We start from the raw sequence: 27,458 nt of genomic DNA, 5'->3' as shown, positions 1-27,458 counted from the left end.
GGGCCTGTCATTTACTGTGGAGGCAGGCAATGCAGAGGGCTCAGCTTCTCCATGCGGTATTTACAAACCCCCCACCCTTCCCGAATGATTGGGTTCCATCTTCCACAACCTAGTGACAGATGTCATTTTAACTGCTCACTGAGCATACTCAGCTATACAGAAGAGCCAAATTGCCACGGTGATGGTTAGCGATCAGCTGAAGTCACCACACACCTGCAACGGGCTTCATCCATTTCTGATACCGTGTCATTTATGTACTTCTTGGGGAGGGAAACACACCTTGCCAAGCTGGTTAACAGAGTCCCCCCACCACCCCCCCGCCACACTGCTCGCCTGCTCCCAGATTGCAGATGCTCCATCGGGAGGGCTTTCGGTCAGGGAGCGGCCCAAGAAACAGGATCTCCTGGCATCCCTGAAGGTTTCAGCTCCAGCTGGACGAGGAACTCAACAGGATGAAACCACAAACCACCCGGGCTGGGAACCATAATCTGTCATGAAACAGGGACCCAAAGGATCAAACGCATTTAAGCAATACGGCACATTTTATAGGCTGGCTGTCAGAAAGCACTTTACAGTTGATATACCACAAGGAATCAACAAACAGGAAACTCCATATTCTTGAAAATGATTTCCCAAGCCACTGAAAGGAACACCACTATGTTCATGAATGTGCAAATCAAAAACACTAAATTATATAGAACATATGAGTGTTAAATAAAGGCCAGGTGGATGTAGTGTAAACTTCAGATGTGTTACTTCATCTTCTCCCAAAAAGACATCTGGGAGCTTTGGAGCTGTAGGGGGGCTGATATTTGCCCTCTCGGAATAATTTGCTACGAATGATCACATTTTTATATAAACACTAGCAGGACAGACCAGGAGTCTGAAATCGCACTGGTTATGTTCTACAGAAAGGGCATTGGAGTAAGAAGGATCAACAACAAACAATCACTAACTGCCCACTGGCTGCTTGTGTTTAATTAATCATCGTGCTGCAGTATGTGCCGACTACACAGAGTCCAGGCCTGAAGTTCATCATTCCTTCTGGTCTTTCCACAGCCAGGAACAGGAGGTCCTTGATCAACAGCGAGGGGATGACTTTCTTGGGTAGTTTCTGCTTTCTGGGGCCCTAGACCGGACAGGCCTTTGAGCGTAGATCCGAATAAGTCGGTCTCCTGACTTTATTGCACCGTAACAGGTTACCCGTCAGACACTCCACTGCAACAACGTGAATCCAGCCTCATGGATGGGATTACATCCCTGCATTATTTATTCACTGGCTGAATGAGGGGGGAAATAAACAAGCTTAATATCCAGACATCTAGGGTAGATTTTCACCATATCAGTTAAGGTGAAGCACTTTGTGTCCAGGTTTCAGACCAACATTCATCTGATTTGCACAGGACTGCAACACAATCTCTGTCTTACTTCACAAGCACAAGGTTAGACAGGAAAATATATTGTGATGTTACAAAGGGCGCGGAGTTCTGTCGTGAAAGGCACCAACTGCAGAGCAAAGACTAAAGCATCAGACACAAAGGACTTGGACTGTATTATTCAGACGGCTGGTGACACTTAAGCTGGTGACCCATATGCAGCTGAAATTCTCACAAGACTTGTGTGTTTCAAAGCTGCAGTTAAAGTCAGAACCCAGCAACGCCCCTGGAGTGAAGCAGTGTGCCACAGATCCCTCCCACTAAAAATAACACTATTTAATACTGTGGAAGTCAGTCCTCACCAGGGAAATGAATCAAAACATAATGTAGAATAGTTGAGAAATCCCTAGTTGGTGGTCTTTGTTTCCAGACAACAATAGAGGGATCAAAAGCACTGAAAAGCAAAGAGGTGTGAATTTGATATCTCTGTCTGCAACATCCTTAGCTTACAAGTTTCGAGAATCACTTTGTTGGGTCCTGCATTCTTCAACCAGGACAGTTTCAGGACGTGTGAACCAGAGAAACCCTGAGTTATGTCTCTAAAGTCTAAACCCTAGAGTGGTTTGTTCCTGCTAACCTTTTTCCCCATCATGAATAAACTGGTTTGCATGGTACCACAACAAAGTCCCTCAATTGCAAGATGACCAGCAACATTATGTTCGCCGGTATCTCCATTTTTGGCAGGTGCATTTCCTTACAGTTCACAGCTCAACTGTTTGAAGAGTGGTGAAGTGAGGTTTGTTGTGCACTCCAGTGTAAACAGAGATCCTTGGGGTTAAGAGAGATTACGCTTCATATCAACATTGGCGTGTTTCAGGTTTACTTGGAAGATTTAATTTCGTCTTAAAAAAAGGGAAGAGAAAGAAAATGAATGAGTGGAGGTCATAATTTTACTCTCCAGTGAGGTTGTACGCATATTATCTTCCTTCATTCAATCAGTTGGTCCAGTTCCCAAAAACCAACAAAATATATGACGGTCATTTGGATTACGGGCAAAACCTCTGTAATTCAGTGCAAAGTATTTTTTCCCCTGCCATTTATTGGAGGTATATGTGTTGTAGCTGTACATCTCATTCCTCATTCCTTGCATTTGTGCCAAATAAAAAGAAAATCAATATAGTCGCTCAGTCGACGCGTGTGGAATTTTAGAAGAAATCGATATGTGCGTGTGTGGTTGTGTGTGCGCGCGGACGCATACGTTTCCCTATATACCGCAGTGATTTATGCGAGAGTGTGCGTGTGCATTAAAACACACACCTGCTGGAGCGAGAGCCAATGGTATCACACGCCAGCACAGATGGTGAACCTTGTTTACCCTGAACCCCAGAACGGTAGCCCTGAAATTGCCGGAATAATTGCTTGGCTCCTTCAGATACTCTCCGTGCCTTGCGTTCTTGTTCCATACTGATTGGTCTACAAGAGATCCATACAGCCACGCCGCATGTTCTGTGTCAGCGTTGGAGACTCAAACCACTGTGAGTTGGGGGGGGGGGATGAACCTTCCTGGCCTCGGCCTATCAGACATCGAGACGTTATTACATACTTCCAGCCCCACTCTGGAAACACTTACTTATATAAAAATGCAATCCTTTGCACGCTTACGGTCACTGTCGTTAACGGTGACCCAACCCCCTGCATTGTTTTGCTCGCATGCAAGCCCTCCGTCCGGAATGTGAAATCACGGTCAGTGCAAACCATAGTGCAGGAAACATCCTTTTTTTTCTGGTTTCAAATATGAAATGGTTTCATATTTGGGACATTTTTAACCTAAATGGCACATCTTACAGAAGCTTGAAACCTTGAATAAATCTTAGCATTAACTTTTATATCCAAGAGATTTTTTTACTTTTAGTGTATATGAGTGCAATACATCTTCAGTACAAATAAGCATATTAAGCTTTATATCTTATCAATATACAAATCCAGTTACTTCTAAATAACTGTAAATGCATGCAATTGTGAGAGTTATGTTACATAAAAGTCACTTTCTGAAAGTAATATCTATTATTTTGTCTATATCCTGTAATTTAAGCACATCAGTTACTGCGTTTCAAAGATTTTCTCTACTGGAAAATAATTGTTTAATATCACTTGAAGTTGCAGGATTTTGGTTGTGTGTCTTCTTTGTTGAACTAAACCTCAGCAGGGCTGATCTGCATTTATTTCATACTCCCTAAAGTCACAGATATTTACACACGACTAATCTGCCCATCTGGACTCCGAACAAACTCAGAACTGAATAAACACCTTTTTGGAATGAGATCACAACCCTTGTGTACAAGTAGTGGAATTCGAAAGAGTGGACTTGCATTTAAATCTTCGAGAACATGCTTTCTGAAAAAGACAACTGTGGGAACAGCTGCTTGTGAGAGACTTTGTCTGTCCTCACACACTAACAAAAATAATAACCCATCCATCTTCCATAATCAAAAAAATTTCAGCAACTTTCATTAACATAAGAAGAATTTAGGTTCTTTGAAAGAGCAATCATGTGTGAATTGATGTATAATGCTTGGAAAGTAGTGAGAACTAGAAAACTACAAATGAATTTACATTTTCTTGCAGGGGATTTCAGAAACCTTGGGGAAAAAAAACAATTCCAGGTTCTTTCAATGCTTCATTAAAAGGAGTGAAGTGAAACTCATATTGAACATCAGCAGCGGTTTTGCAGATGAATTTCGCACTTCTAATCTGGTGAAACCTGACAGGAAGGAGATGGTGACAATCTATAAGCCACTGCCTCCAAATGAGATTCCATCTCTGTTCAGCCAAAAAAAAAAAAATATATATATATATATCTCCTTAGCATATGGGGCTCTTCACACACCTGAGACTGTAAAATCTATTAAGGCGGCTCTTCTAAGCTCATAACACTTTGCTCTTCAGCTACGGCGTTTCAGCTTTGCCTCTTTACCCTCCAGTGCTGCATTAAATAACACCAACAGAACCAGGAAGTGAGCAGCTGGTGTATCCAGCCCTGATTCGCTAATTGATTAATTGATCATTCACACATCAGTAGAAGACTGCATACCTAAGCTGTATAATCAATCAATTGAGTTACCTGGAAGGAATCTTCAAGGAGAAACCAATAAACAGAATTTGCTCACAATTCCTAGAAAATTTACACCGAAGATACTATATGTGTTGGAGATCTAGTTTCCAGTAATTTTGAAAAGGGACTTTAGTCTGGAAAAGTAATGCATAAACCACACAAATACCACTGCAGGCATTGTTAGCTGCACTGAATGAGCGACTGCTAAAGTTAGCAAGCAGAAAATCAGACAAATGACCATGGCCCCTGGGCTCCTAACCAGCATGACTTATCTGTTGGGCTACCCTGTTTCCACAGAGATTACATCCCTGGTTGCTTTTGTTTATGAAGTCCTGGGACCAGAAATAATTCTTCCCTGAATACAAAACCAAAATCCCCAATAAGATGCATTACATAAACCCTGGCACCAGGATTTTTTTATTGTTATTGTAAGTTATAATCGTGCACATTTGTTGGGCGAGGACAGCGTGGACAGGAACAGGATCATTTTGAAGGAATTCTTCAGCCGGAAAAAAAACAGCAGATACCGGTCTTGCAGTGAATATGGAGATGGCAGTTTGTACACAGCAGTGTTTCTCCACCCAGTCTTCGGGGACCCATACACAGTCCACAGTTTTGCTTCCTCCTAGATCCCAGCAGACCATCAAAAACATCAAATACTTGGTATTAGATGTGATGGGAGCTGGAAGGGAGCAAAAATGTGAACTAGCTAGGGGTCCTCAAAGACTGGGTTGAAAAATCCTGGAATAGAGGGTGCCTGGCCGTTTGTGCTAACCCTCGCCTCTCCTAGCGCACTGGCAGGATTCTACAGGTCTAAAGTGCTTCTGTCAAAACAATCCTGAAAAATGAGTGGCCTCTGTCTCTAGAACTATGAAACAGGCCATTAAATCGGGAGCTCCTTGTAAACAGTAGGCTTGTCCAATCCCAGGACTGGGTCAGAACTTTCCAGTCTCAAAATGGGGAAGAGGACGACTTGGGCCCAGAGAGAGGTAAGGAGAGATGGAGGCCAAATAGAGGGAGAGGAGGAGGAGGGAGGTCTTGTGGTTTGGTCTCCATAGTCCCTGAATTCCATGACTACAACCACAAAGGTTCACCAGACACTAACGTGAGCACCAAAGATCTACATCAGAATATTCCAGACAGATTAAATGACCCTTTGAGACAAAGGGGGGCTTGTATCACACTTTGATAGACTCAGATGTCTTTAAGGCATGTATGAGTCTAATCGACCAGGTAAGCTCAATTTAACCACAAAACCACGTCTTCCATTGTGTGTTAATTCTTTGGGATCTACATGATCACGTCCACCAATAAGTGGGGTAAATTGTCCAGTATCATTTCCAGAATATTCCTTTATGTGTAACACAGGGGCCCAGTGGCTATATCAGTATGCGGAAAGGTAAAGGAAATGATTAGGTAATCATCTCCCTCCCTCGAAATCCATGTCACCTGGGTCACCCCTGCATGCTGCACTGTAATTTTCCCTGGATGAAACAGTGCAAGTGTGAGCTGCAGTGTCAAGTGGGCATGAGCTGCACAGGATCATGGCTCTCTGGCAATAGCCACTGAACCACAACACAGTTAAAACACACTTAAAACTGTGACACAGGTCACTGCAATCCTCTGCTCTTAAAAAGCAGAGCATTCACAAATGCCACATTGCTAATTCATGCCCCCTCCCTCCAAAGTGAGCAAGAGCATTAAAGTTTTTGGACTTTCCACCTTCCCACTTAAATGAAGGAAGGGGGGCCAACCATAAAGTTTCACAGAGTGTCCCTCCTGTAAGCCAGTAAAATGCAGTGATTTTAAATCACAACCAACCTTTGCTACTTGCCATTATAATGTCTCTATTGGAATGACCCACTGAATCTAGTAAAAGCAGTGGAGATTCTGCATTTATTATACATATTTAATTTATTTATTTTTTTAAAGTTCACAGATGAATTGTTAAACAAGACTGGTTTGTATTATTCACACAGGGTGAAAGTTCTTCCCATGCACCCACTTCCACTGTATTAAATTTCAAGCAGCAGTGAGTTTAACACTGTTCCCACTCTTCTACCAGGAAAATATGAGGCTAAAGACCAATACTTACTGACTGGGGTAAGGCAAAGCTAGGGCTACCAAACTCTCTGGTCAAGGTTCTGAGCACGTCTGAGCACGGAAAAAAAATGTACCCCTCTGATGTCAAACAAACTGAGAGGTTCAGCTTTCACACGACAACTGCAAGTTGGCAATTATGAACAGATGCAGTCCATTAACAGTAATTAGGCATTTTTAGAGCTGTGATTTGCCTACAAATGTATTTCCTCTGCTCGCTACACGAATGCTGGTGACAGACGGCAAGGCCAGGGGGCAGTAATTGACTTCATCTGGCGGTGATTTAGAGGGGGAGGAGAAGAGTCAGACCTGTTTACCAACCTACATGTCTCTACTTGTCCTTTACCTGACGGTGACAGATTAACTTGCAAATGGGTTCTGCCAAATGAGCTTTCAGGCTGGCAAAGATGCTCCTCCCAGTCCCATCACGGGTCGAGTCTCAACTGTCTCATTCGCCGGTTTTGATGAGAGGCAGGGAACAAAGATGGCAGCGTGCCACTGAGGAAGGGACTAATTGGCGACTTTCTGCTTGTGAAACTAGCTTCCTCAAGCTGTCAGACACCTGGGAACAGAACAAGAGCTGCACTTCTGCTCCAATCAGCATTTACGCCTCCTGGACGGTTACCGGGAATTGGTAGGACAGAAAGAGATCTAAGAGTGACTGACTAGAGAAACATACATCGGTTACACTTCCTGTGAGGTGGGTTGGTTCAACGTGAACAGGTGTTCACAGGAGTGTGTCCTGTCATCTCATTGCAGGTTGTTCCCTTGCCTCAGGCTCTGTGTTTCCTAGTTCCCGGTAACCCTGTACTGGATAAGCACTTGGAAAATGGAGAGATGCATCGATCCATAGACAGACGTGCAAAGTGGAAGAAGAAAAGTCATTCAGAAAAAAAGAAATCTGCACGCAAAAGCAGTGGATCTGTTTGGCTGATGTGTCCCAACTTGAGATGGTGGCATTAACGTTTTAATGTTTCAGAAGAACATCTGTGGAATTTCAGCCATCTGAATCCTCCCACATAAGCGGATCTTCTAAGTCAATGAATAATGTAACACGAAGCACTTTGGAGGAGGTCAGCAAGGCCGCGGCAGATAAGGTACTACCACAGCTCCATTCTGTGGGAAGCGGTCATTATCTCCTCCTTCGTGCAATTCATGGGGAACAACGCCATTCAGCTAAGGTTGCATTTTCTGGGCTGCTTGTCCATCCCACGACCAACCATTGTCCCATAAGCCCGAATCGCCCCAGGAGGTTAACCCATTAGAGTGCCACCTTGAAGACGAGAAGGAAGATCAGCAAGTCACTGCTTTAGCCCGAGATGCCATGGCAACAAAGGGGATGAAGATGCTCAACGCCAACAAGATACAGTCAGTCATACAAGGTTGGATTATGGGAGTTTATGGGGCCTAAGTTAGACTAGCCAACCTTGTATGTTGTCCAAATCAGCCCCCTATCTGAGTCACCGCAGTGACACCTTGGACAGCATCTCTGTATGCATCCATGGCACGCTGTGGCAGCGAATTTTTGAGTTACGCCACTCTGGATGCATTCATAAACTGGGCTCAATTTTTAAAACCGACCCATAAATGCATCACTGAACTGCTCAGACCCATATTACAAATATTGACATTACTAATAAATTGAGAGACAATATATCAGGAGGTGTGTGGGCGATGCTCCTGCCGACTTCTCATGTCATAAATTAAACTGGATTCGCCCGACTCTCTGATGAGAGATTCCGAACATACCTGCTGATTACAGTCCGATCCGGAGACTCTCTCCCAAAGTCCCGTAAATATGGAGACAGAGAGACATGTGAAGGCTTCACCTCAAGCCTCTGCTGAATGGAGGGTCATTTAGAATGAGCCTCTTACGACCAGAGCATTCCGGACCACACCGGCACCAGGGTCTGCATCCCATGCTGGGATCCCGATTCTGTCCAAACCCCTCCCCGCCCCCAGCTTCTGCATGACCTCCCTTATCGTAGAGTTTTGCCCCCCCCCCCCCACCAATTCCAAGCTCAGCGTGAGGGAAATGGATCCTTTTAGAAGTGGTTCAGACAGGAGAAATCAGACGCCTTCAGCGGCCCAATTCCCTCGCCGCTACCGGCGGTTTTACTGCTGGTAATTATATAAAAATGCGTACATTTACAGGGCAGGAGCAGCAGGGGTAGGCATCATGCCGCTGAGTGATATGCAAACGAAGGCGTTTTAACGTCTGTTATCTGGACCGCAGGACGTCAACCGCAGCATTTCACGGCAAGCGATTTCCAGGCCCTGAGTGAGGTTACCAATTTGCCCTTACAGCACATGGATATATGTGAGCTCATTTAACAGTTGTTTTCCCATCAGCCTAAGCCGGTCCCATCTGTGGCTCTGTTAAAGTGCCCGTGAGAGAGGGTGCTGGTCCGCAATCCGGCGCCAGCTGGCGGACGGGCTGGGCCGGGCCTAGGCGACGGGAACTGGCCCCGGCTCTCAGAGAAGCCGGCCCCGGAGCTCAGCTTGGCGCTCGAGTGGAGCGGATGATGTCGTCCGCGTGGGCCAAGCCTGCCAGCCAATCCGGCGACTCCTCAGGGAGACGATGAGCTATGGTCACCATGGCGACTGTGGCCCAGAGCCGCCACATCCGACAAACAGGAACTGAACGAAAAGAAAATCATCGCCACGACTTCGCATGAAATAAGCCTTCCCTGCAGTTACATTTTTTTAAGAGGATTAAGCGCACTACTTTATCCATTCACTATTCATTCATATATTTTAACTGTAATACAATATTTATGAGTAAACTAATTTATAAATCATTAGATAATCTTAGCAACTGTCGATTGAAACTCATATTAAAATTGGGATGATTGTGGCATTAGTGAGTATGTTGTATGTATCAGGGCTGTCGCTGGTGGAGGGCAGGGGGGAATGGGTCTGTTTTCCTGGAGCTGGAGGGGGCCCCAGTCTGCAAAATCGAGGGGAGCCCCCCTGGTCAGCCCAACATGTCATTTTTGTCTGGGGCCCCATAATGCCTTGCTATTCCCACTGTCTAATAGGAAATACGTTCCCCATTGAAAAACCAAGGCATGAGACAGTTGCTTTTTTCATTTAGTGTCCATCAAAAACAACTTTCCACCAGAATACACATGCAAGTGCAGATAGCTGAAAAAAACGTAGCCACAAGGCCCTTGTTTTCTCCAGGTGTGATCAGGTGGGAGCTTACGGCCGCGGCGGGATTCTCTCGCCATCGCTGCTTTGTGCCGGGGCTCTACATCGACCCAAACTCCTGCCGCGTCTGAGCTCACTTGTCCATGACAGTTTTTTAAAGAGAACGTTGCTCTGCAGGCCACCATAAAGCTGATGTTTAACGCAGCCACGGGGTTCGGCAGAACCGGCAGGTATTTTTGGCAAAACCCGAGTCCACCGGTGCCGATCCGAACGCACTTCCGGAGACACGCAGGGATGAGGCGGGGAGCACACAGTGCGGATCCACTCTGAGGTGTGAAGAGCTTATATGCATCAAGGTCAGTTTGAGTTCAGTCGTGTGCCGTTTGGAATTTATGCAGATGCATGCAGAGTTCATGCTGATGTTCCTCTTTGCTTTTTTAAATTATGGCGAAGAGAAGCATCCTGCTGCAGGTCCAACTACAGAAAAGATGAATTTTTGTGTTAAAATGAGGCAAGATCTAGGAAAATGGCTCATTCATGGTTAAACCGCGGGTCCAGTTAAGGCCATTGCCCGTAATTTGGGTCCTGAATAAGAAGCCAGGGAACATCTAACGCTGCTGAAATGAGGAGGAAATATGTCTATAAAGAGGCCAAAAGGGTGAGAGGGGTATACTGAATAATGAAGAGAAGCTACTGGATACCATGGCGATGGAGAAGAGTGACAGCAGGGGAGATGGAATGACTAGGGAATGGACAGATTGAACTGACTGACAGGTGGATTAAGTGTCCCCCCAGCAGGGAGTGTTTGGCCAGATTTCCTGGGGGGGGCTAGATAGGTCTCAGAGCCACTGTAGTACCACACATCCCCAGATTTGTTCTGCCTCCTCAGGGTTTATTATCAGAGATTGGCGGGTCATTATTGTCCTTCCCAACCCCCCCCCCCTCCATTCTTACCCCTCAGCCAAGTTGTTAATAGCTCCATTTGCCCCCCTTCACCCTCCACTACCCCACACTGCTCTTTCTGCCTCTTTTCACTCAGAAACTGGGAGAAAGGCGATTGTAAATAAAGGAGAGCATTTACTCTCTGGGACTGAACTTGCGTAACCTTCTGGTCTCTGGTTACCAGCCCTTCTCCCACCAGGACATACCCCCCTCCCCCCCCGTTCCCTGTATTCCGAACGGCAGCAGAGTCAGAAGGACCGAAGTAGCCTGTCCCTGAGAGCCAGCAGGACACACAAGCCACTATTGAGCCATGGAACACAGAGCTGCTCCTGTAGACCATCACTCTGCTGCACAGTGGGACACCTGAGCAGGACACGTCATCACACAATCCCCGAGGTTCTCTCCGTAAGTTCGGGGAGAGGTTTCCTCCACCCCTGGACTTTCTCCTAAGCGCTGGGCCTCAGCTGCAAGGTTTGGGCATTCAAGCAATAAAATTGAGATCAGATCAGGCTTTCTGACTGTGGCCCCACGGTCTGTCCAGAAGACTAACGGCACCCAACAGAACCACCTGCTGCAATCCGGCCATTCCGTTTGGTGTAACGTCAACCCCTCGACATATAGAGCGTGGTCACATGATCACCCTCCTTGGTGTACATTCCTGCAAAAGCTGTTCTGCAGCAGGGACAGGGGCATTGGCCCCAGCTGAAAGCCGATTGACCCCTTCCTCTGTCACCGATTCAAAACAAATTATGAGGTCTGCATCAATTATGGCGCCTCTTAAAAAATTCTAGAATCCCAGAATCGGCCCGGAACAGGGAGAATGAGACACAGAGCGACGGTGGTGGTTACGGTGACGGGAAGGAGCTCGTCAGCGGGCCGGAGGTGTGCCGAGGGTTCGTCGGATATGGATGAGCCCGTACACGTTTCCCCCATATGAGACGGGCAGAGACAGGCTCCCGTCGTCGGAAAAGCAAACAGAGCAGATGGTGATTAAGGACCTGAGAATGTTGGTGTTTTATGAAGCAAAACAGGCTTTTCCACAAGACTGCAGCCAGCAGTTTTTTCCGGGAGCTTGTTCGGCGGGCGGGCTTTGGGCGGGCAGGCGGGAGGGAGGCCTCACACCCTGGAGGACAGGGGGCCCGGCAATTAAAGCCTGTTTTTCGGAAAGAGAGAAGCCCACCCCCCTAAAACAAACGGGAAAATGTGGCTGCTGTAAAGAATAATACAGAAAGGATGCATTATGAAGAACAAATTAGCCCAGAATTCATGAAGTCATGGGAATGAGACAGAATATCAGGCCATCCATTCATTCATCAATCCATCATCACACCATCATCCATCTGTCCATCTATCCATCCAACTTGGGGAGGGTCACAGGGAGGTAAACCCCGTGCAGCGTGTCAGTGTTTTGGCATGCTGCCCACTCGATTTCATTCTCCGCACCATGGATTTCTCCTCGGGTGACACGATTGATTCATTACTGTGGAATCAGGTATCTCAACAAAGTTCGTAATTGAAACCGTGTTTCCCAGCATCCTCTGGTCCTCTCTCCTCTCCCACCTCACATCTCCACGGCCTCCTGACCTTCTTTGGCAACACCCCCCCCCCCCCCCCCATCCCTGCACCACCTTGCAGCGCAAAGCTGCCCCTATAGCAGGCGAGATGAAGGACAGTCTGTTCCCTACAGTAGCCCCCACTAGGAGAAATTTCCACTGTCATTGCTTCCTCTCTCCCCCTCCAACCCCCCCCCCGGTGCGTGAGTGGTTTATCCATAAAACCTCGCATTAATGCCCACTGAGGCACCAAATACTGACACTGCATTTTATGTCCCCGGCTACCAGCCTTTGTGCACGTTTACCCCCTTCCGGCCCCCTGCATCCTCTGCACAGTGGGGGTGCAGCTCCGGGCTTGTTATCTTAACGCATGTGTCTGCACTTTCTGAGGTGGTGCCCCGCCATGCCCGGTGGGGGGGGGGTCAAGGTGAGAATAAGACAATCCACTGGGCAGCTGGCTTAGTGCCCCCACTTAGCCAAAAAAAAAATAAAAATCTCCTTGCCTCACCTTCGCGACCCATGAAGATATGGGGGGAGCGGCATCGGCATTGTATGCAGTCATAATTGCCCCCCCTCCCCCAGCCCGTCCCGTGCTTCAGGGAAATATGCACAAGCCAGCACTCGCCAAAAGGTGTTACGAGAAATGTCACACCAACGCCCCCTCGGCGTGGCCTGATTCTGCCGGACTGAATAAATAACAATAACACAGGCAACACAGGCAACACAGGCAACACAGGCCCCAAGGCAGGGGACGCCCTGCACGGGACGCCAGTCCATCATGGGCCGTTGTTGCTGCAACCGGTAAGCATAAATATTTATGCTAACAAAGAGGCCACCGTGTGGCTCTACTGCTACAGCTGCCACACGAGGAAAGATCTACCGCATGAACCGTAAATGGCTGCCAGACATAATGAGATTCAGCTCCAGAGTTCCTCGTCGTATTCGTTATTTTTTTTCTCCAATTTATGCTGCTGCATGAGCTGCTGGTTTTGCAGATCAGGTGATCTTTATTGTTGACTGGATTCATTATACCAATTCTTTATTCCCAATATATGTCACTGTCTTCCTCATTGCCTGTATATATTGTCTACCTCATCCCCTGTATATATCACTGTCCGTCTCATTCCCTGTATATATCATTGTCCATCTCATTCCCTGTATAGATCACCGTCCATCTCATTCCTTATATAGATCAACATCCATCTCATTCCCTGTATATATCACTGTCAATCTCATTCCCTGTATGTTTCGTCTTTCTCATTCCCTTTTTATATTACCGTCTTCATCATTCCCTGTATATATCATTGTCTACCTCATTTCCTGTCTGCCTCATTCCCTGTATATCTCACTATCTTTCTCATTCCTTCTATATATCACTGTTTTCTTTATTCCCTGTCTAACAAAAATACTTCACATTGTGCCTCTGAAAGTCCATCCATCTTTCCATACCTTATCTTTTTATCCCTCTGCACATTTTCAATAACCAGTTATCTAACTAGAGTCACACTGCTCTCAACATCTGCCTCATAATGTGTAAGGAAAAGCGGCCTGCATGGGACATCGACTGCCTGCCAGGCAACATAGATACTTAAAAGTTAAAAATAAATTTTATTACCAAATAATATGATTACAGCAGTTTTGCTTTCCTTGGACTCCGTTCAAGCATTTATCATAGATATGTAGGAATCAGAGGGGAGAAACTCTCGCTCAGACCCAGGATATTTGCCTCATGATTTCTCCATAAACCTAGATGACAACACGCAACCAGAGGGAGGGAGTTAAGTCTCAGAAATCTGGCAAAAAATAACATCTTTCCTGGCTTCACTGCCAGAGATGGTGCATCCTAGCTTGGGTGGTAATGTGGTAAACTACGGTATTTTGGGTGTACCGCAGAATTTTTAAATCTTGTTGACAAAACTGGTCGTTCGGCTATTGTGGGGGACCACACCCCGCACTCCGCAAATTGTATTGTGGGGACACCCCCGCAGGCAGGATTGGTATGACAGCGTGAAAAATGAGATACCGCCCCAAGGTTTGGTGAATCACTTAACAGTGACGGCCCTACGCAACTCCACCAGTGACTCGGGTCTCTGTGGGCTCGTCCCGGCGCTGCCTTGTTTACTTGACAGGTAACATCTGAGGTCACATGACAGGCTTCAGCCTCCATAATTACCCGGTTCTCCCCTCTCTTGCTGGAGTCTCCGCATCATGGAAAACACACACACACACACACACACACACGTATATATAAATTCGCTGGTTTATTTTTATACGGTAAGTCCGGGGAACTTTTAACCGAAAAGTGCTATATCTGAGAAGCCCTTAAGAGGCCTCGTTGTGGTTCCTGTGGGACTGGCGAATTATATATACTGTCATGGTTCTCCACGATTATATCCTGCTTCATGGCAGCCCAGTGTTTACTGGGCTGGCCCAGTTACAGGTGGCACCGTATAAATAAGCCCGCCTGCCGCTTCCACAGTCACACGTGTTCCCCGTCTCAGGAAGCAGTGCATGCTGGGAAGCTGAAAGCTACAGCGAGCGTCGTGAGGGGCGATAAGGGCCGTCAGATGCCGCCTTACGGCGTTCGGGGCGCCAGCAGAATTGCTCGACCGCCGTTTCCTATGCGGCTTTTAAAGTACGACACTGAGAAGCGTGTGGTTCATCTGGGTATTTTTACTGGAAGCGAGCGAGTTACGAGCTTTTCTCGATGGCACCAGAGCCAAGCGCCTTCCGGGGGACTTCAAGCTGCCAGGGCCCCTCTGCTGCTAAGCTTGCTGCCGTCTCAGCGAGAGCGGGAACCGAAAGACGGAAGGGGAGATGCGGGAGCGAGATTGAAGCGAGGTCTGGGGTTCGAGAGGGGCGGGGTTACCCAACACGCTGCCATCACACGTGGACGGTGGGGCAGCTGAGCCGCAAAATTTTTGCAGTTAATGCTGCATGTTTTTTTTTTAACGAAACAAAGAGTCTAAAATGTACCCAAAGTAAGCTACAGCCAAACCGAGCTTCTTATCTGCAAGTAAGTTGCTGGTGTTGCCATGAGTTATACCAACAAATCCCTTGCTTTGCTCAATATCATCTTCTTCTTGTATGTTTTTCTCTGCCTCACTGATTTGCCCTTGCAAATGCAACGGTGGTGAACTTCACACAGATTTTTGTACATATACTCAATAATCTCGACAAAAAAACAATCATTAAAATTGCACAGCTTGCTAAATTTTATCGTACCTTATTGTCTTAAGCCAGCTAACTATTTGGAATGTAAGAACCGCATGCACATAACCATGCAATGCATGCACATCGTGCAGCTGTACTGTAAACCCAGCCCTTTCCACACTGTCCTTGCCTCGCAGAAGGTATCTTCTCGTACACGAGGAGCATGAGAACGAGCTACCAGCAAGTGGAAGCACCCGGAAGCTATAGCTGGGCCATATGTGGGACGCTGCAGACCATTGCAGTGCGCAGATAAACCACCTGTGCAGATGACTGCAAGAGATACACTTAGTATGCAGTTCTCAACGCATAAACCGATGTGCGTCAGATTCCATCTACGTTTTACTAAAGTGGAGACCCTCATAAGTCTAAAGGATAATCTTTGTCTTGCTTGATTTATTTACTTATTCGTTTGTTTATTTCAGCTGTTTTTTTCTTATTCCTATTTGCCTTAGTTTGTTTAATTTTATTTTGTTCAGCACTTTATTTTTTCAAATGTGCTCTATAAATAGATATGTTTGATTACTTGATACATGGATTATTGGATAAAAAAGCACTCATTAATATCTCTGGTTTCCCAGGCTGTGCCATACTCCGATGTTCCTGGTCGCGCTGCTTGCACCTGCCACATTAAGGCCTATCTGAGCTTCTGTGCTCGTCCTAATCCCGTCTAACTGGCAAGTCCCGAGTCACCATCACGTGACAGACTTTTTCTCACAAAAACAAAGTCACTCTAACGCATCAGAGTCTGCCGTACGAGCTCCTGATATCCGGCCAAGTTCTGAATCCTCTCCCTCACTCTTTAATGATTAAATGGCACTCCTTAGTGAAAGATAATTGTGCAGAGGATTAGAAGTGAAGGGAAAGAATGGAAAAAATGGAGTGAACAGGTGATCCTTGGCAGGTTTAACCCATCCACCCGTCCAACTGCTTATGCAGTTCTGGGCAGCCCAGGCCAGGAAGCCCAGGGCACAAGGTTCGACATACGCAAAGGATGAAGCCACAAGCGTTCCATATTGCTGTTTCCATAACAAAGCCTGCTTGTAGTCTGTCTGATAATGGGGAGTAAACACAGGTGTGAGGAAAGCAAGGTCAAATGAAGGGACCCTTTGTTACACCATAATACACCATAACACTCCCAAAGCCTACTCAAGAGCTTAGTGACCGGTATTTTAAAAATCACCTGGGACTAATGCTGACAGAGGTGAACCTGTTTTGAAATTCATTGCAAAATAAAAATCTGAGTGTCCTCTCTTCCTTTGCTTTAGATAAGTACTAACTGCGTAGACAGCGTATTAATTATTAAACATTTAATGACATGAAAAGTGACTCCATTAAGTGCAATCAGAGTGCAACTCTGTGGGATGCAGGCATAAGGTGAGCCGACTCACCTTAAAAAGCAATTTGGGTCTGATCGTTGGAGTTTTACTTGCACGAAAATGTTCTTAGGGCAGAATTAAAAAATGATTGGTTCAGAGAGATAACCAATCAGATTGTAGAGGAGCTGGGTCCAAGCCACTAGAGGATGCAGGACCAAGACATCTGATTGGTTGGTCCCACCGCCTATAATTTATTGGACCCACCTCCTCTACAATTTGATTAGTTATCTCTCTAAACTAATAATTTTTCATTCTGCCCTTAGAACTTTTCTGTAAGTAAAACCTCTATGAGTCTTGTGTCTTAGCCATAAGTCACACTGACAGGTCCTCAATCACAGCATGTTTTCAATGCTTTTCTTTAAGGAGGAACAGGAGTAAATCTGGAAACATTTCTGTGCAAGACTTTCACACTGGTCGCCTTACTTCTAAATCTCCCTGCTGGGCCTGAACTTCAAACAGATCACCCCCGGGCCATTAAAAATGGCCTGTTCCGTCACCCATGACAACACTAACAAGGTGACGAGGGGAGGTAAGAAAAATATAAATATAGAAAAACTGCATAGTGAGCTTGGGGTTTGCCTTCGGGCGAGAATATTAATATGTTGTAAACAAAAAAATGCTCATCGTATCAGAGGATGTTCTGTTTTTCATCCAATGCCAATTTTTCAACGTTGTCCAGGCTGGTAAAAACACACATCTATCCATCCATTCTTCCATCCATCCATCCATCCATCCATCCATCCAATTGCTTATCCTAATCAGGGTCACAGGGGGCCTCTACCAGGCAGCTATGGTACCAGGCAGGGGTTCACCCTGTACGCCAATTAAAAAGACGCAAGCCGACTGAAATCAATATGAAATTGAACTTTGCCGCCGGATGACAGTTACGTCCAGTCAGCTCTGTGGTTGTTGATAAGCCGATCCTCCCGCCTCCATATAGCGGGGGTCTCCCGTAGCATCTCGCTAACCTTTGCAGCCGCTTGCATCAGGCTCCTGTGGTCGCGTGGGGAGGGGCATCAAGCTGAACGACAGCACTTCCCAGGTTTCAGTATATCCACACCCACTCGGTTCTGTCCCATCCACCCACATATCTCCAGACATCAAAAGTCACCCCTAGCATCCGGAACCCCCCCCCCCCCGCCATTTGCTCCAACCTTCAGCCCCCAGAGGCCATGACCCCTCCGAAGGACCCATAAAACTAGCCCCCCAGCAGAACCGCGCACCGCCCCGGCTGCTCCGTACGCGGCGCTTGTCAGGAAGTTGCAGCCGTCCTCATTAAACTGCGGGACAGCATTCCCAATTAGGGATTCTGGGAACATCAAATGGACTGTCGATACGCACACGTGGCCGGCTCCCCCCCCAGACCAGCCCGGCGTGCGACAGCACAGGCGTAAGCAGGAAATAACCGGACCCGTCAAATCCCCCCTCCCCCCCCAGCAAAGCTGACAGGAATAGCCAGCGAAATGGAAACAGACCCGTTTCAAAGGAGCCCATTAGCTGGCGATGGCAGGAGGTGAGGGCGGCTGCTGCTTCTCCTGGCACCCGGAGTCTCTTTCCGACTTGATTTACCTCCATACTTCTCCCGGCTGTTTACACAGGGCCTGGATTACTGTTTTCTTTCGGAATTGGGAAAAGGCCTTTTGGGAATGGTGTGTGTTTTTACTGTAGCCTAATGGGTTAATTTAAGGTGATCCGCCTGTCTCGGTTCAGCTTCGCTGCCGGAGTGTGTTTCGGCTCGAGGTTCTGAATCGCGCCCCTGTCTGTAGTACATGCATGTGCTTGTTAATTCTTTTGTTGCTCACCGTGTAACTCAGTATGGGGTTTAACATGAAGGTGATTAGACCCCGTTTCATGTTTCAGCTGAGCGGGGAGGAGGGAGGGCAGAGATATGGCCACACAAAGCCTGGGAGACAGACCCCCTCCCTATTCCTAGCACCCCACCTGCCTATGAATCCCTCATACACCCAGCAAATGCAATTGGATCCTCCATCTTTCCCCAGATCTCCTTTCCCAGCATGCCCCTGCCTCCTCTCTTCCCGCACCCCCCCAGAAGCTCATATCCATTCCCCTTTTCTGCTGACAATTCAGGTAAGAAATCTCTCCAGTCAATGAAAATTTAGTATTGCTTATTTTATTTTAGGCCAGTCTTTCCCAATCCGGTCCTCGGGGACCCACAGACAGTCTGCATTTTTGTGGACCAGGAGCTGGAATGAAGCAAAAATGTGGACTGTCTGGCAGGCACCTAGGAGGGAGCAAAAATGTGGACTGTCTGATAGGGAGCTGGGATGAAGCAAAAATGTGGACTGTCTGGGAGGGAGCAAAACTGTGGACTGTCTTATAGGGAGCTGGGAGGGAGCAAAAATGTGGACTGTCTGGGACGAAGCGAAAATGTGCACTGTCTGGCAGGGAGCTGGGAGTTCATCTAGCCACCCAACAAGATATCAGTAACATTTTAAAGACAACACAAGAAAAATTAAGAAGAAATTCTTGTTAATTTAATTGTATTACTCTTAATTTGCATATGCTCTAAAGTTAAATTGTGCTTTTTTTCCCTCAACAAATATACACTTACTACCCAAATAAATAGATTTAAAAATTTCCTCTGACTGTCTAAGACTAAGAAGTACTGCATGTTATCTGTTCATGCATTATTTTTGTACAACACATTTAAATGCAATTTATTTTGGAGCAATTTTTACCTTCACAGGAAGAAGGAACAGAATGAACATGTAACCTGAGACTGCTGGACACTCCTGTCAGTACAGGGAGGGATGGGTGGTGTAGTGTACAGGATGTGCTATTGTAAGAGGACACGTGTTTGTGTGGTTTCTTTACATCCAGGAAAGGTCGGCACTGCTCAACACCCACATTTGGCATCATCAAAAACAATGATTCCACGAGGACATACACCTCCGTGTGGATTTCCTCTGCTGAAACATTGAAACACAAAGACAGTGAGAGTCACTCTCTCTCCCTCGGGCCTCTGGCCCTTTCGGTCTGAAGGTTGCACTCGCATCCGGCTGAAATCGAGCTCTGGTTCGAAGGCGGCCATCGAGGGAGGTCACAAATCATAGTTTATTGTCATATGTACCTCGTGGCCGTGCAGGACAGCGTGCCAAGCAACGACGCGGGGTTTTAAAACCTCCGGAAGATGAACGAGGGGTTTGCGAAACGCCTTCCACGAAGGTCAAAGCAGACACCATTCCCCAGCTCTTCACAGCAGAGTCTCATGGAGCTGTGTACGTCTCTATGAACCTCAACATTGTAGAATCCCTACAAATGTTCCTACAAACTCTGAACCTTCATCGGATTAAACCCTGATTTAATGAGCCTTTCCCTTCTCAATCATTCCACTTTGGATGCTAATCATAAAAACTTTTATGTGGACGCCACCTCAGCCTACTGCACAACAGATTTTAAGAGTGCTCTCCAATGACTGGGGGGTGGGTTCTCAATAATAAAGTACAAAATGACCACAGAGCCACAAGGCTCTGCTCCCTGTGATGGGGTCAGGCTTTGGGGGGTGTGGCAGTGAGCCATGTTCCCTGACAGTCACTGTCACCAGCTCGGTCATGTTTGCCATCACCAGGATGTCCTTGCCGACGTGCCAGATGTCGCACCTGCTTACTGATGCAGAGCTTTTCAGCCACACGGACGGGAATCTCAGAACAATAATCACATTTGCCTGATACCTTCATCCAATGTGAATTCAATTGAATACAGGGTCAGTCAGTCTCTGGAGCAACTGGGGGGGGGTAAGGGCCTTACTCAGGGGCCCCATGGTGAAATCATTCTGCTGACTCAGGGATTTGAACCAGCGACCTTCTGATCACAAGCACAGCGTCCTAACCTGCTGCTCCACACCCCAACAAACAGACAGTGAGAGCGCCAGCCGTACAGCATCTCAGCTATTAAACATCCACACCGTCCTGTCTCACGGATCAAATTAATCCCAGCTGTGTGCTCCAATTCCCCACTCTCCCCCAGCCCCGCTGATTAGCGGGGGGAGGGGGGGGGCTCAACAATCCCGGAGCAACAGAAATTAAATAAGGCTTGCGCCATGCCCCCAGTGTAGCCCATCTTAATCCATTTACTAAGAACATGTAGACACACACAGGCATCTGTCACATCGCATTACACCCTGCAATGCCTCTCAGCGCCAGTAGGGCGTCGCCGCGTCACACAGCCACGGGACGGCTTGTCCCACAGCGGCCCGACTCAGAGCACCTGTGAGATAACAGATGAATAAATGTCTTCCGCATGACCTGCTACAGGAACAGGAAGCGTGACATCGAGTATGGACATCGTGTAACGGATGGAGATGGATTTTTTTTTTCCGCGGGAATTTACTGTTATACTGACAGTCTTGTGGATTTTAATATATATATTTTTTATACATCAATCCGGTTTCCCAAAGCTGCCTACTTCATTCTCCTAGGTTAGCAGTATTTAAAATGTTACACACCAGTACAAGGGATTTAAAAGTTAGTCATTTTAAAGAAATTACCGGATATCGACAGACAGAATGGAGACGGACAATTCCAGCGGTGCGGGGTCGCTCGGGGACACACACACAGACACACATACACACACACACACACACACACACACACACACACACATACACACACACACAGGCGTATGGTCGGTTACCTGCGCCGGGTTGTAGAGCTCCTGCAGGGCGTTCCGCGAGCCTCTGTGGCAACACACGTCCCCCGCAAACGGGTTCCGCCGCAATACTGTAAGAGAACCGACAGCAAGAGCTGGGTGTTAATGACAATCCAGCCGGCTGAAGGATTTTCCGAATGAATATGTAGTGGATAGTGAGACAGAGACTTAAAAAAATAACAGGACAGATGGAACTATGATTAAATGTCACATTCAATATTATTTTATCTTTCTTTATTTACGACATCTCGGTGATATCCTCCCGCATGTGTAAGGAGGGACTCCAACAGTACTAATGATGGGGTGTTGGGGTGAGGGGGGGGGGGGCTTTAACAATGCCCTGAGAGCTGAAATGGCTAATCCCCCACCCCTGGCTATTGGAATTGCAGCAGGACACCAAGCAGTCACCATGACAACATCAAGGTGCCTATCGATCCCCCCCCCCAACAGAGCACGGGGCAGAACATCCCTCATTAGGTGGATTTCCAACCCGATCCAGGGTCTCCAGCATCATGCTTTCAGGCATCTGTGGCTTTTCAGCTTCTTAATTAAAAGGCTCGTGGCACAGTGGAGCTGAATCGGCAGCCACATTCACAGTCAGATTGCATCTTTCTCCATATGTTAAATTATACCGCCCCCAGAAAAAAACAAAGGTCTAAATTTCATTACTCCATTGCCAGACAATTTAATGTGAACGGTCTCATCAGGAATAGCAGTTTTCTCTCGTAACTTTCACTCAAGTGCGGCAGAGTGAACCTTGTCACCTGGGAGTTTGGACCCTTCAGAGTAACCGAACGGTTTTCTGTCCAAAGTGAAACTTCTGAGCCTCAGGGAGATCTCAAGGCTACTTGGTAAGGGGGAAATTCACTGCTAGCGCATTAGCGTTAGGGCTCGGCCAATTTCTATTCACCTGAAGTCTGTTCGGCCTGAATAGAGCTCCCAATGTTTAGAGTCTCCACTGCCGCAGCTTCTGCAGTTTCTGTCCTGAATTTGCCGGTAATGCTAAGAAAACCATCGCCTGCATTCTGGAAAAAAAAAAAACCTCAGCTGGTTTCACCTTGTGGCAGCACGGGGCTACGCTCGCCTTCAGAGCGCGCACACCAGGCCTCATTCAGCCCCTGAAAGCCGTGCTGTTCCGAACCACGCGCATTCCCCGGAATTGCCGGCGTCAAATGGAGAGGGACGCCGCCCAAGCAGGCCTCCACTTCACTCCCCCGAGGGGCAAAGGGAGAATTTATAGAAAAATGGGGGAGAAATATCTATGTACAGCGCAAATCCCTTTGGTGAAAATTCCAAATGGCTCCCTCTCCGAAACGTCGATGGCAGTTATGTGTATCAGGCAGCCCCAAACTGTGTCGGTTTCTGATGCTCTGCGAATAGACAGCGATGGACCAGTTATCACACTGATGAGAGGCAGCAGGCTATAGAAGGACCCCTGACCTTATAGTAATTAGTAGGAAAAAAGAAGTCAAGTTCACGTTTGGTCGCGCTGAGTCTCACTCATGTAGGCGTGCAGGCTGACCTTGCTGACGTCCCCACAATGCCGTCAAATCTCTCCTTCAGCTATCCATCACGTCAGCAGTTAATGGATACTGACTTAGCAGGACCATACAGCTCTACGAATCACCACGTCCTCCAAAGGTTTAGCGCCATCCGTCCAGCACCCATTGTCAATAGCAAACAGTAGGAGAGGACCTTAAGATGTCCGTCTTGCTATAATATATTTCATTGAACTTTATGTTGCATGTTTAATTCAAATGTAAATACTCTTGCACTTGGGTGGAAAAAAAAATCGAGCTCATACATATTCATAAATGCAGAAGAAACAGAAACAGGAGCTCAGGTGTCGTGCAGCTAAATTGGGACATTAGCAAACATATAGAAAACGTCCAAACACACGGAAATAAAGATGTATATGAAATATAAGCTGCTTTGTGGCTGACGGTCTGACCGGTCCTGAGTGACATTTCCTTCTCTGAATATCACCCGCTTGAAATGATCCCTTGTTTTTCGATGCCGGTGGGGGGGTGCAGTTATACATTGGAAAATGGAGTGTGGAAAATGGAGGGGGGTATTGGGTGGGTGTTGCATTTTTAGGGAGAACTCGCTTTTCTCCAGTAAAATAATTTGTCACACAAATAGGTCATGTGGGGAAATACGCTTTATCCATAAGAATATATAAACAAGGTTTTAACATTTTAATGAACTGAAAGCCTCAGGTAAAAGGTGGGCTGTGTCAGAATGAGGGGGTATGATTTTCTGATAATTTATGAGCTCATTTGTCAGAAATGATTGCAGTCACTTTGCTGAAATGCAGATGCCTGGTGCGGCTGTGGTGATGGATGAGATGCACCCACTTTACTGACAGATGAGAGAACGTCTCTATCCAAAGAGTGACCTGCAGGAGGACATGACAGAAGGAGGACCTCTCTCTTCTGAGAAGATGTGGAGAGTAAGGCTGATCTTTATCCTCGCACACCCCCTCGCGCCCACCCACACAGTGATTTGAGCCTCCCACAGCAAGACTACTATACGAAAACCAAGATTCCATACACAAAGCAGTAGCTGTTAAGCACTGACCAGCTCCCACTGCCTTAAAGAACATAGGTATGATAATTAGCAAACGTCGTGTTTAGATGAATCAGCCATCTATCGCTGGCTGGAGTGGCACCATTTGCCCGCCAACAATCTCCTGTTCCTCCAGCGGAATCTAGCTTGTGGCTAATAATTAGCATCCCCAAGGAAATCACGGTAAACCCAGGCCCCATTTGTCGCTGCCAGTGGCGGACATTTCTTTTGCAAGGTGGAAGAGATTTGTGGCAATGAGAGCAGAGCGAATATTATCAACGGAGCTCAGTCGTCCCAAATGATGATTGTTATGGGCCGACTGCCGAGTTGATGCTTTAGACGTGAGTAACACCCTAAGCCTTTATTCCAGTGGGCTGTCACTGATCAGGGTTGGATTCTATATATATATATATATATTATATATATATATACATACTTATCTTTGGTCTTTACTGGCTTACTGTCTTTGCCCAGTTTGTCTCTAACTCTGATCTTCTCTGTTTAAATCTCAGTGCTAACGTCCCACAAACATCTCAGAAGTAGTGTGGAACCCACATGGGATTGGAACCCATGGTACTCTGCTGTCTGGAGTTGAGTAGTGTGGGAAACTCTCAAGAGACGGGGTTCAGGCCCAGGACAGTCAGTCAGTATGGTTTCAGGACATGTTCAGACCGACCTGTTTCCACGGGCAGTTGCCATTAATTCTCTCACCTGCCCCCCTTGGGTGAGTTATTCTAAGTCTCAGGCTTCACGATGCAGAGCAACCAAAGCAGTTTGCCTGATGCATTTCTTGTAGTTGGAGAAAAGGTTTGCAAAGAGCAAGACCATGTGCCCTCATCTCACAACTCCAGTATGGGAATAAATGGCCAGGGATCTCAAACCACTGAGTCACTCCGTAAAGGAAAGGACACAACGTTGCTCTCTGCTAGCCAAGACCTGCTTTTCCCATCCTCTTCAGAAGCCAACTTTAAGGGCCTCCATCTAACCCTTAATAAGCTCTCTGTTCCTCTCGCTTAGTCAGTAGTCAGACTTGGCAGGGAGAGAGGGTGGAGGTCCTTCACCAGCTCAGGCAGTGGATCAGCGCGAGCCGTTCTGGCACAGAGTCCTCCAAATGCTGGGTGCAAGGCAGCAATGTCCTTTTTTGCAGAAGGACAAGCATATTCTACCAGATTGGAAGTCAGGCGAGGAGTTCTCAAAGGTCAGATTCTGCACTAACTGACTCACACACGTCAGTCAAAGGATTGGGTGATACCTCGTGTGTCGTTCTGCATGTAAATTAAGTCCTACCTGGGAACGCAATAGACACAGTGCCCCTTAAAAACTGAGGCTCTTCAACAGGTTCTATAAGCCATTTAATACCAGATTACAGCCCCTGCAACAGGTGACTAAGTCAGCCCCGCTAGCTAACCTGGTGTGTCTCTGGCTGTACCGCAAAGTCCTGTGGAGCCCATCTGAAAACTCGGAGAGCCGTTTGCTCTCACAGCCACAGAACACAAGGCTCAGGGTCCCTGATTCCACCCTCCAAACTTCCAGATGATGTCAGTGATGTATGTGACACTGGGGCCAAGTCTCAGCACTCTGTAGGCCTCCCTGGCACTACTGAAATCTGTCCTCCTACAAACAGTGTTCAAAGCGCCCAAAGCGCCGATTATTAGTCATCATGAGGCATCACAGCATGCCACCATTGGCCAGATACAACTATCTGCCCACTTGCAACAGGAGGCCACAAATGACAGCTGTTTTTTCACCTGTGCTGATTGGAGGACGGTGAATGCAATTACCGTCTCCCCTGTGAACCATTTCTGAAGGCAACGCCTGCAAGAGGTTCACGTAAACGAAGCGGAGCTTTGGGTTTGAGGATAAATACAAAGTTTTTTGCAAAAGCTCAACTGTACTAGGTTAGGCCAGTAGAAGTATAGATGGTCTACAAAACAGGACCTGTGAAGCTCTTGGAAACATTCACACTGCGTAAGTCAGCAGAAAAGGCTTCAGTTTGAACCTGGAAACCAGGTCAAGCTCTCTATTCTAGGAAATAAAACGTTCAAAGGTCCTGTGGCAATGAGGTAACTGCCCCGCAAAGTCGCCAAAGTCACAGAGTAGGGCTGCAGTTATACGCTGTCTGATTACTGGCCTGCTGTGTCTGCAGCCTTGTTAGTTTGTCTTAGTCACAGAGAGCAGAGATGACACAGTAGCTCCCGCAAAGACTAAACAAGGATGGGCATTATACACATCCCAAACACCAGAGGGTTGAAAAGCCACGTTATTTTTCATGATATTTGTTTAATTTCAGAGGTACAAACTGACGTAAAGGATATTACTTAACTTTCCATTGCCACAATTTTCTCTTAGCAGACAATCGTACATTTTAACCCAGTCTCACAGCTGAATGATGTCCCAGTTCTTGTCCCAAATGAAGATTACTACAGTCCTGATGGCTTTTTGTAAACAGCGCTCCAGGAAACAGATATTCCTTTAATCTGAAAAGATGAGTGAGCATTTATAGAAATGGACATTATCACTGGCTTCTGGTTAATTTGTAATTCTTGCTGTTTTTCAGGCCTGTGTGTTTTGTTTACCTTTTAGAACTAACTATTTGTGGCCTGATTTTATGAGAGAAATCTGGACTTCAGCAAGGAAATTCACCCAAATTACTCGCAAAGTACAGCTTCGACATTAAGATTAAAATTTGTGACCCCCGATCGGGGCTTCGCTGCCCTTCTGTCACCTGTGGTCTCAGCTTCACATACTTTTATTTCAGGTTTGTATAGAGAAGCAGAAAATCACCGCAATAATTCAGGAAAGCGAGCAATCGTTCCTTTTTCAGCTCAAGACAGCGCCTCATATTATTGATTTCTGCGTGATTTTCTGCATGAGGCTTGATATCAGGTTAAAATGAAACCAAAAATACACTAAGAAAAGGGTCACAAATAAAATAAACAAACAAATGCTAGGTAAAAATATGGGAACCATATGAAAACTGATCTGAAAATTCAGTGAGGACTGATTAGACTCGTGTTTTTAAAAATCCGGCTAATCTACAAAAGGTCAGTTGGCTTCCAGCTGAGCACCGTACTCACCCTGTAATCATGTACAACATCTGTAGGCATCTGTTAGCAGGGGACTGTGGGAGAGCCAAGGATTAGTCGGCTACTAGTCTTACACCGGCGCTGTCAGCAAAGAAAAGCAATAAGCTTGCAGTTCTCACAGTGACCAGCGGGTGTGCTGCTTAAGGCTAGACCTCCTCCCTACAGTCCAATCAGTGTAAAGGTATGTACACACTGCCTGTGGGGCCTGCTAGCCCGTTTGATCTTCAACACTGCTGCGTGAGAGTTTTTGAAACAGCAGTTCGATCGATCTCACTCAGAAAATTAGCCATACCCAGATAATGGTTTTGTTT

General features: G+C 46.7%; 1 protein-coding gene across 2 annotated transcripts in view; it reads right to left on the bottom strand.

The window, feature by feature from the left end:
- The window catches only part of chst11 (carbohydrate (chondroitin 4) sulfotransferase 11), a 57,863-nt gene that overhangs the window by 4,085 nt on the left and 26,320 nt on the right, over positions 1 to 27,458 (bottom strand). For both annotated transcript variants that reach the window (XM_023812611.2, XM_023812612.2), the window contains exon 2: positions 21,479 to 21,564. In XM_023812611.2, the coding sequence (XP_023668379.1) occupies positions 21,479 to 21,564 (86 nt within the window). The remainder of the gene's footprint in view (positions 1 to 21,478; positions 21,565 to 27,458) is intronic.

The sequence above is a fragment of the Paramormyrops kingsleyae genome, chromosome 3 (genome assembly GCF_048594095.1).
Source record: "Paramormyrops kingsleyae isolate MSU_618 chromosome 3, PKINGS_0.4, whole genome shotgun sequence".
Lineage (NCBI taxonomy): Eukaryota > Metazoa > Chordata > Actinopteri > Osteoglossiformes > Mormyridae > Paramormyrops > Paramormyrops kingsleyae.
This window is presented reverse-complemented; position numbering and strand designations above follow the sequence as displayed.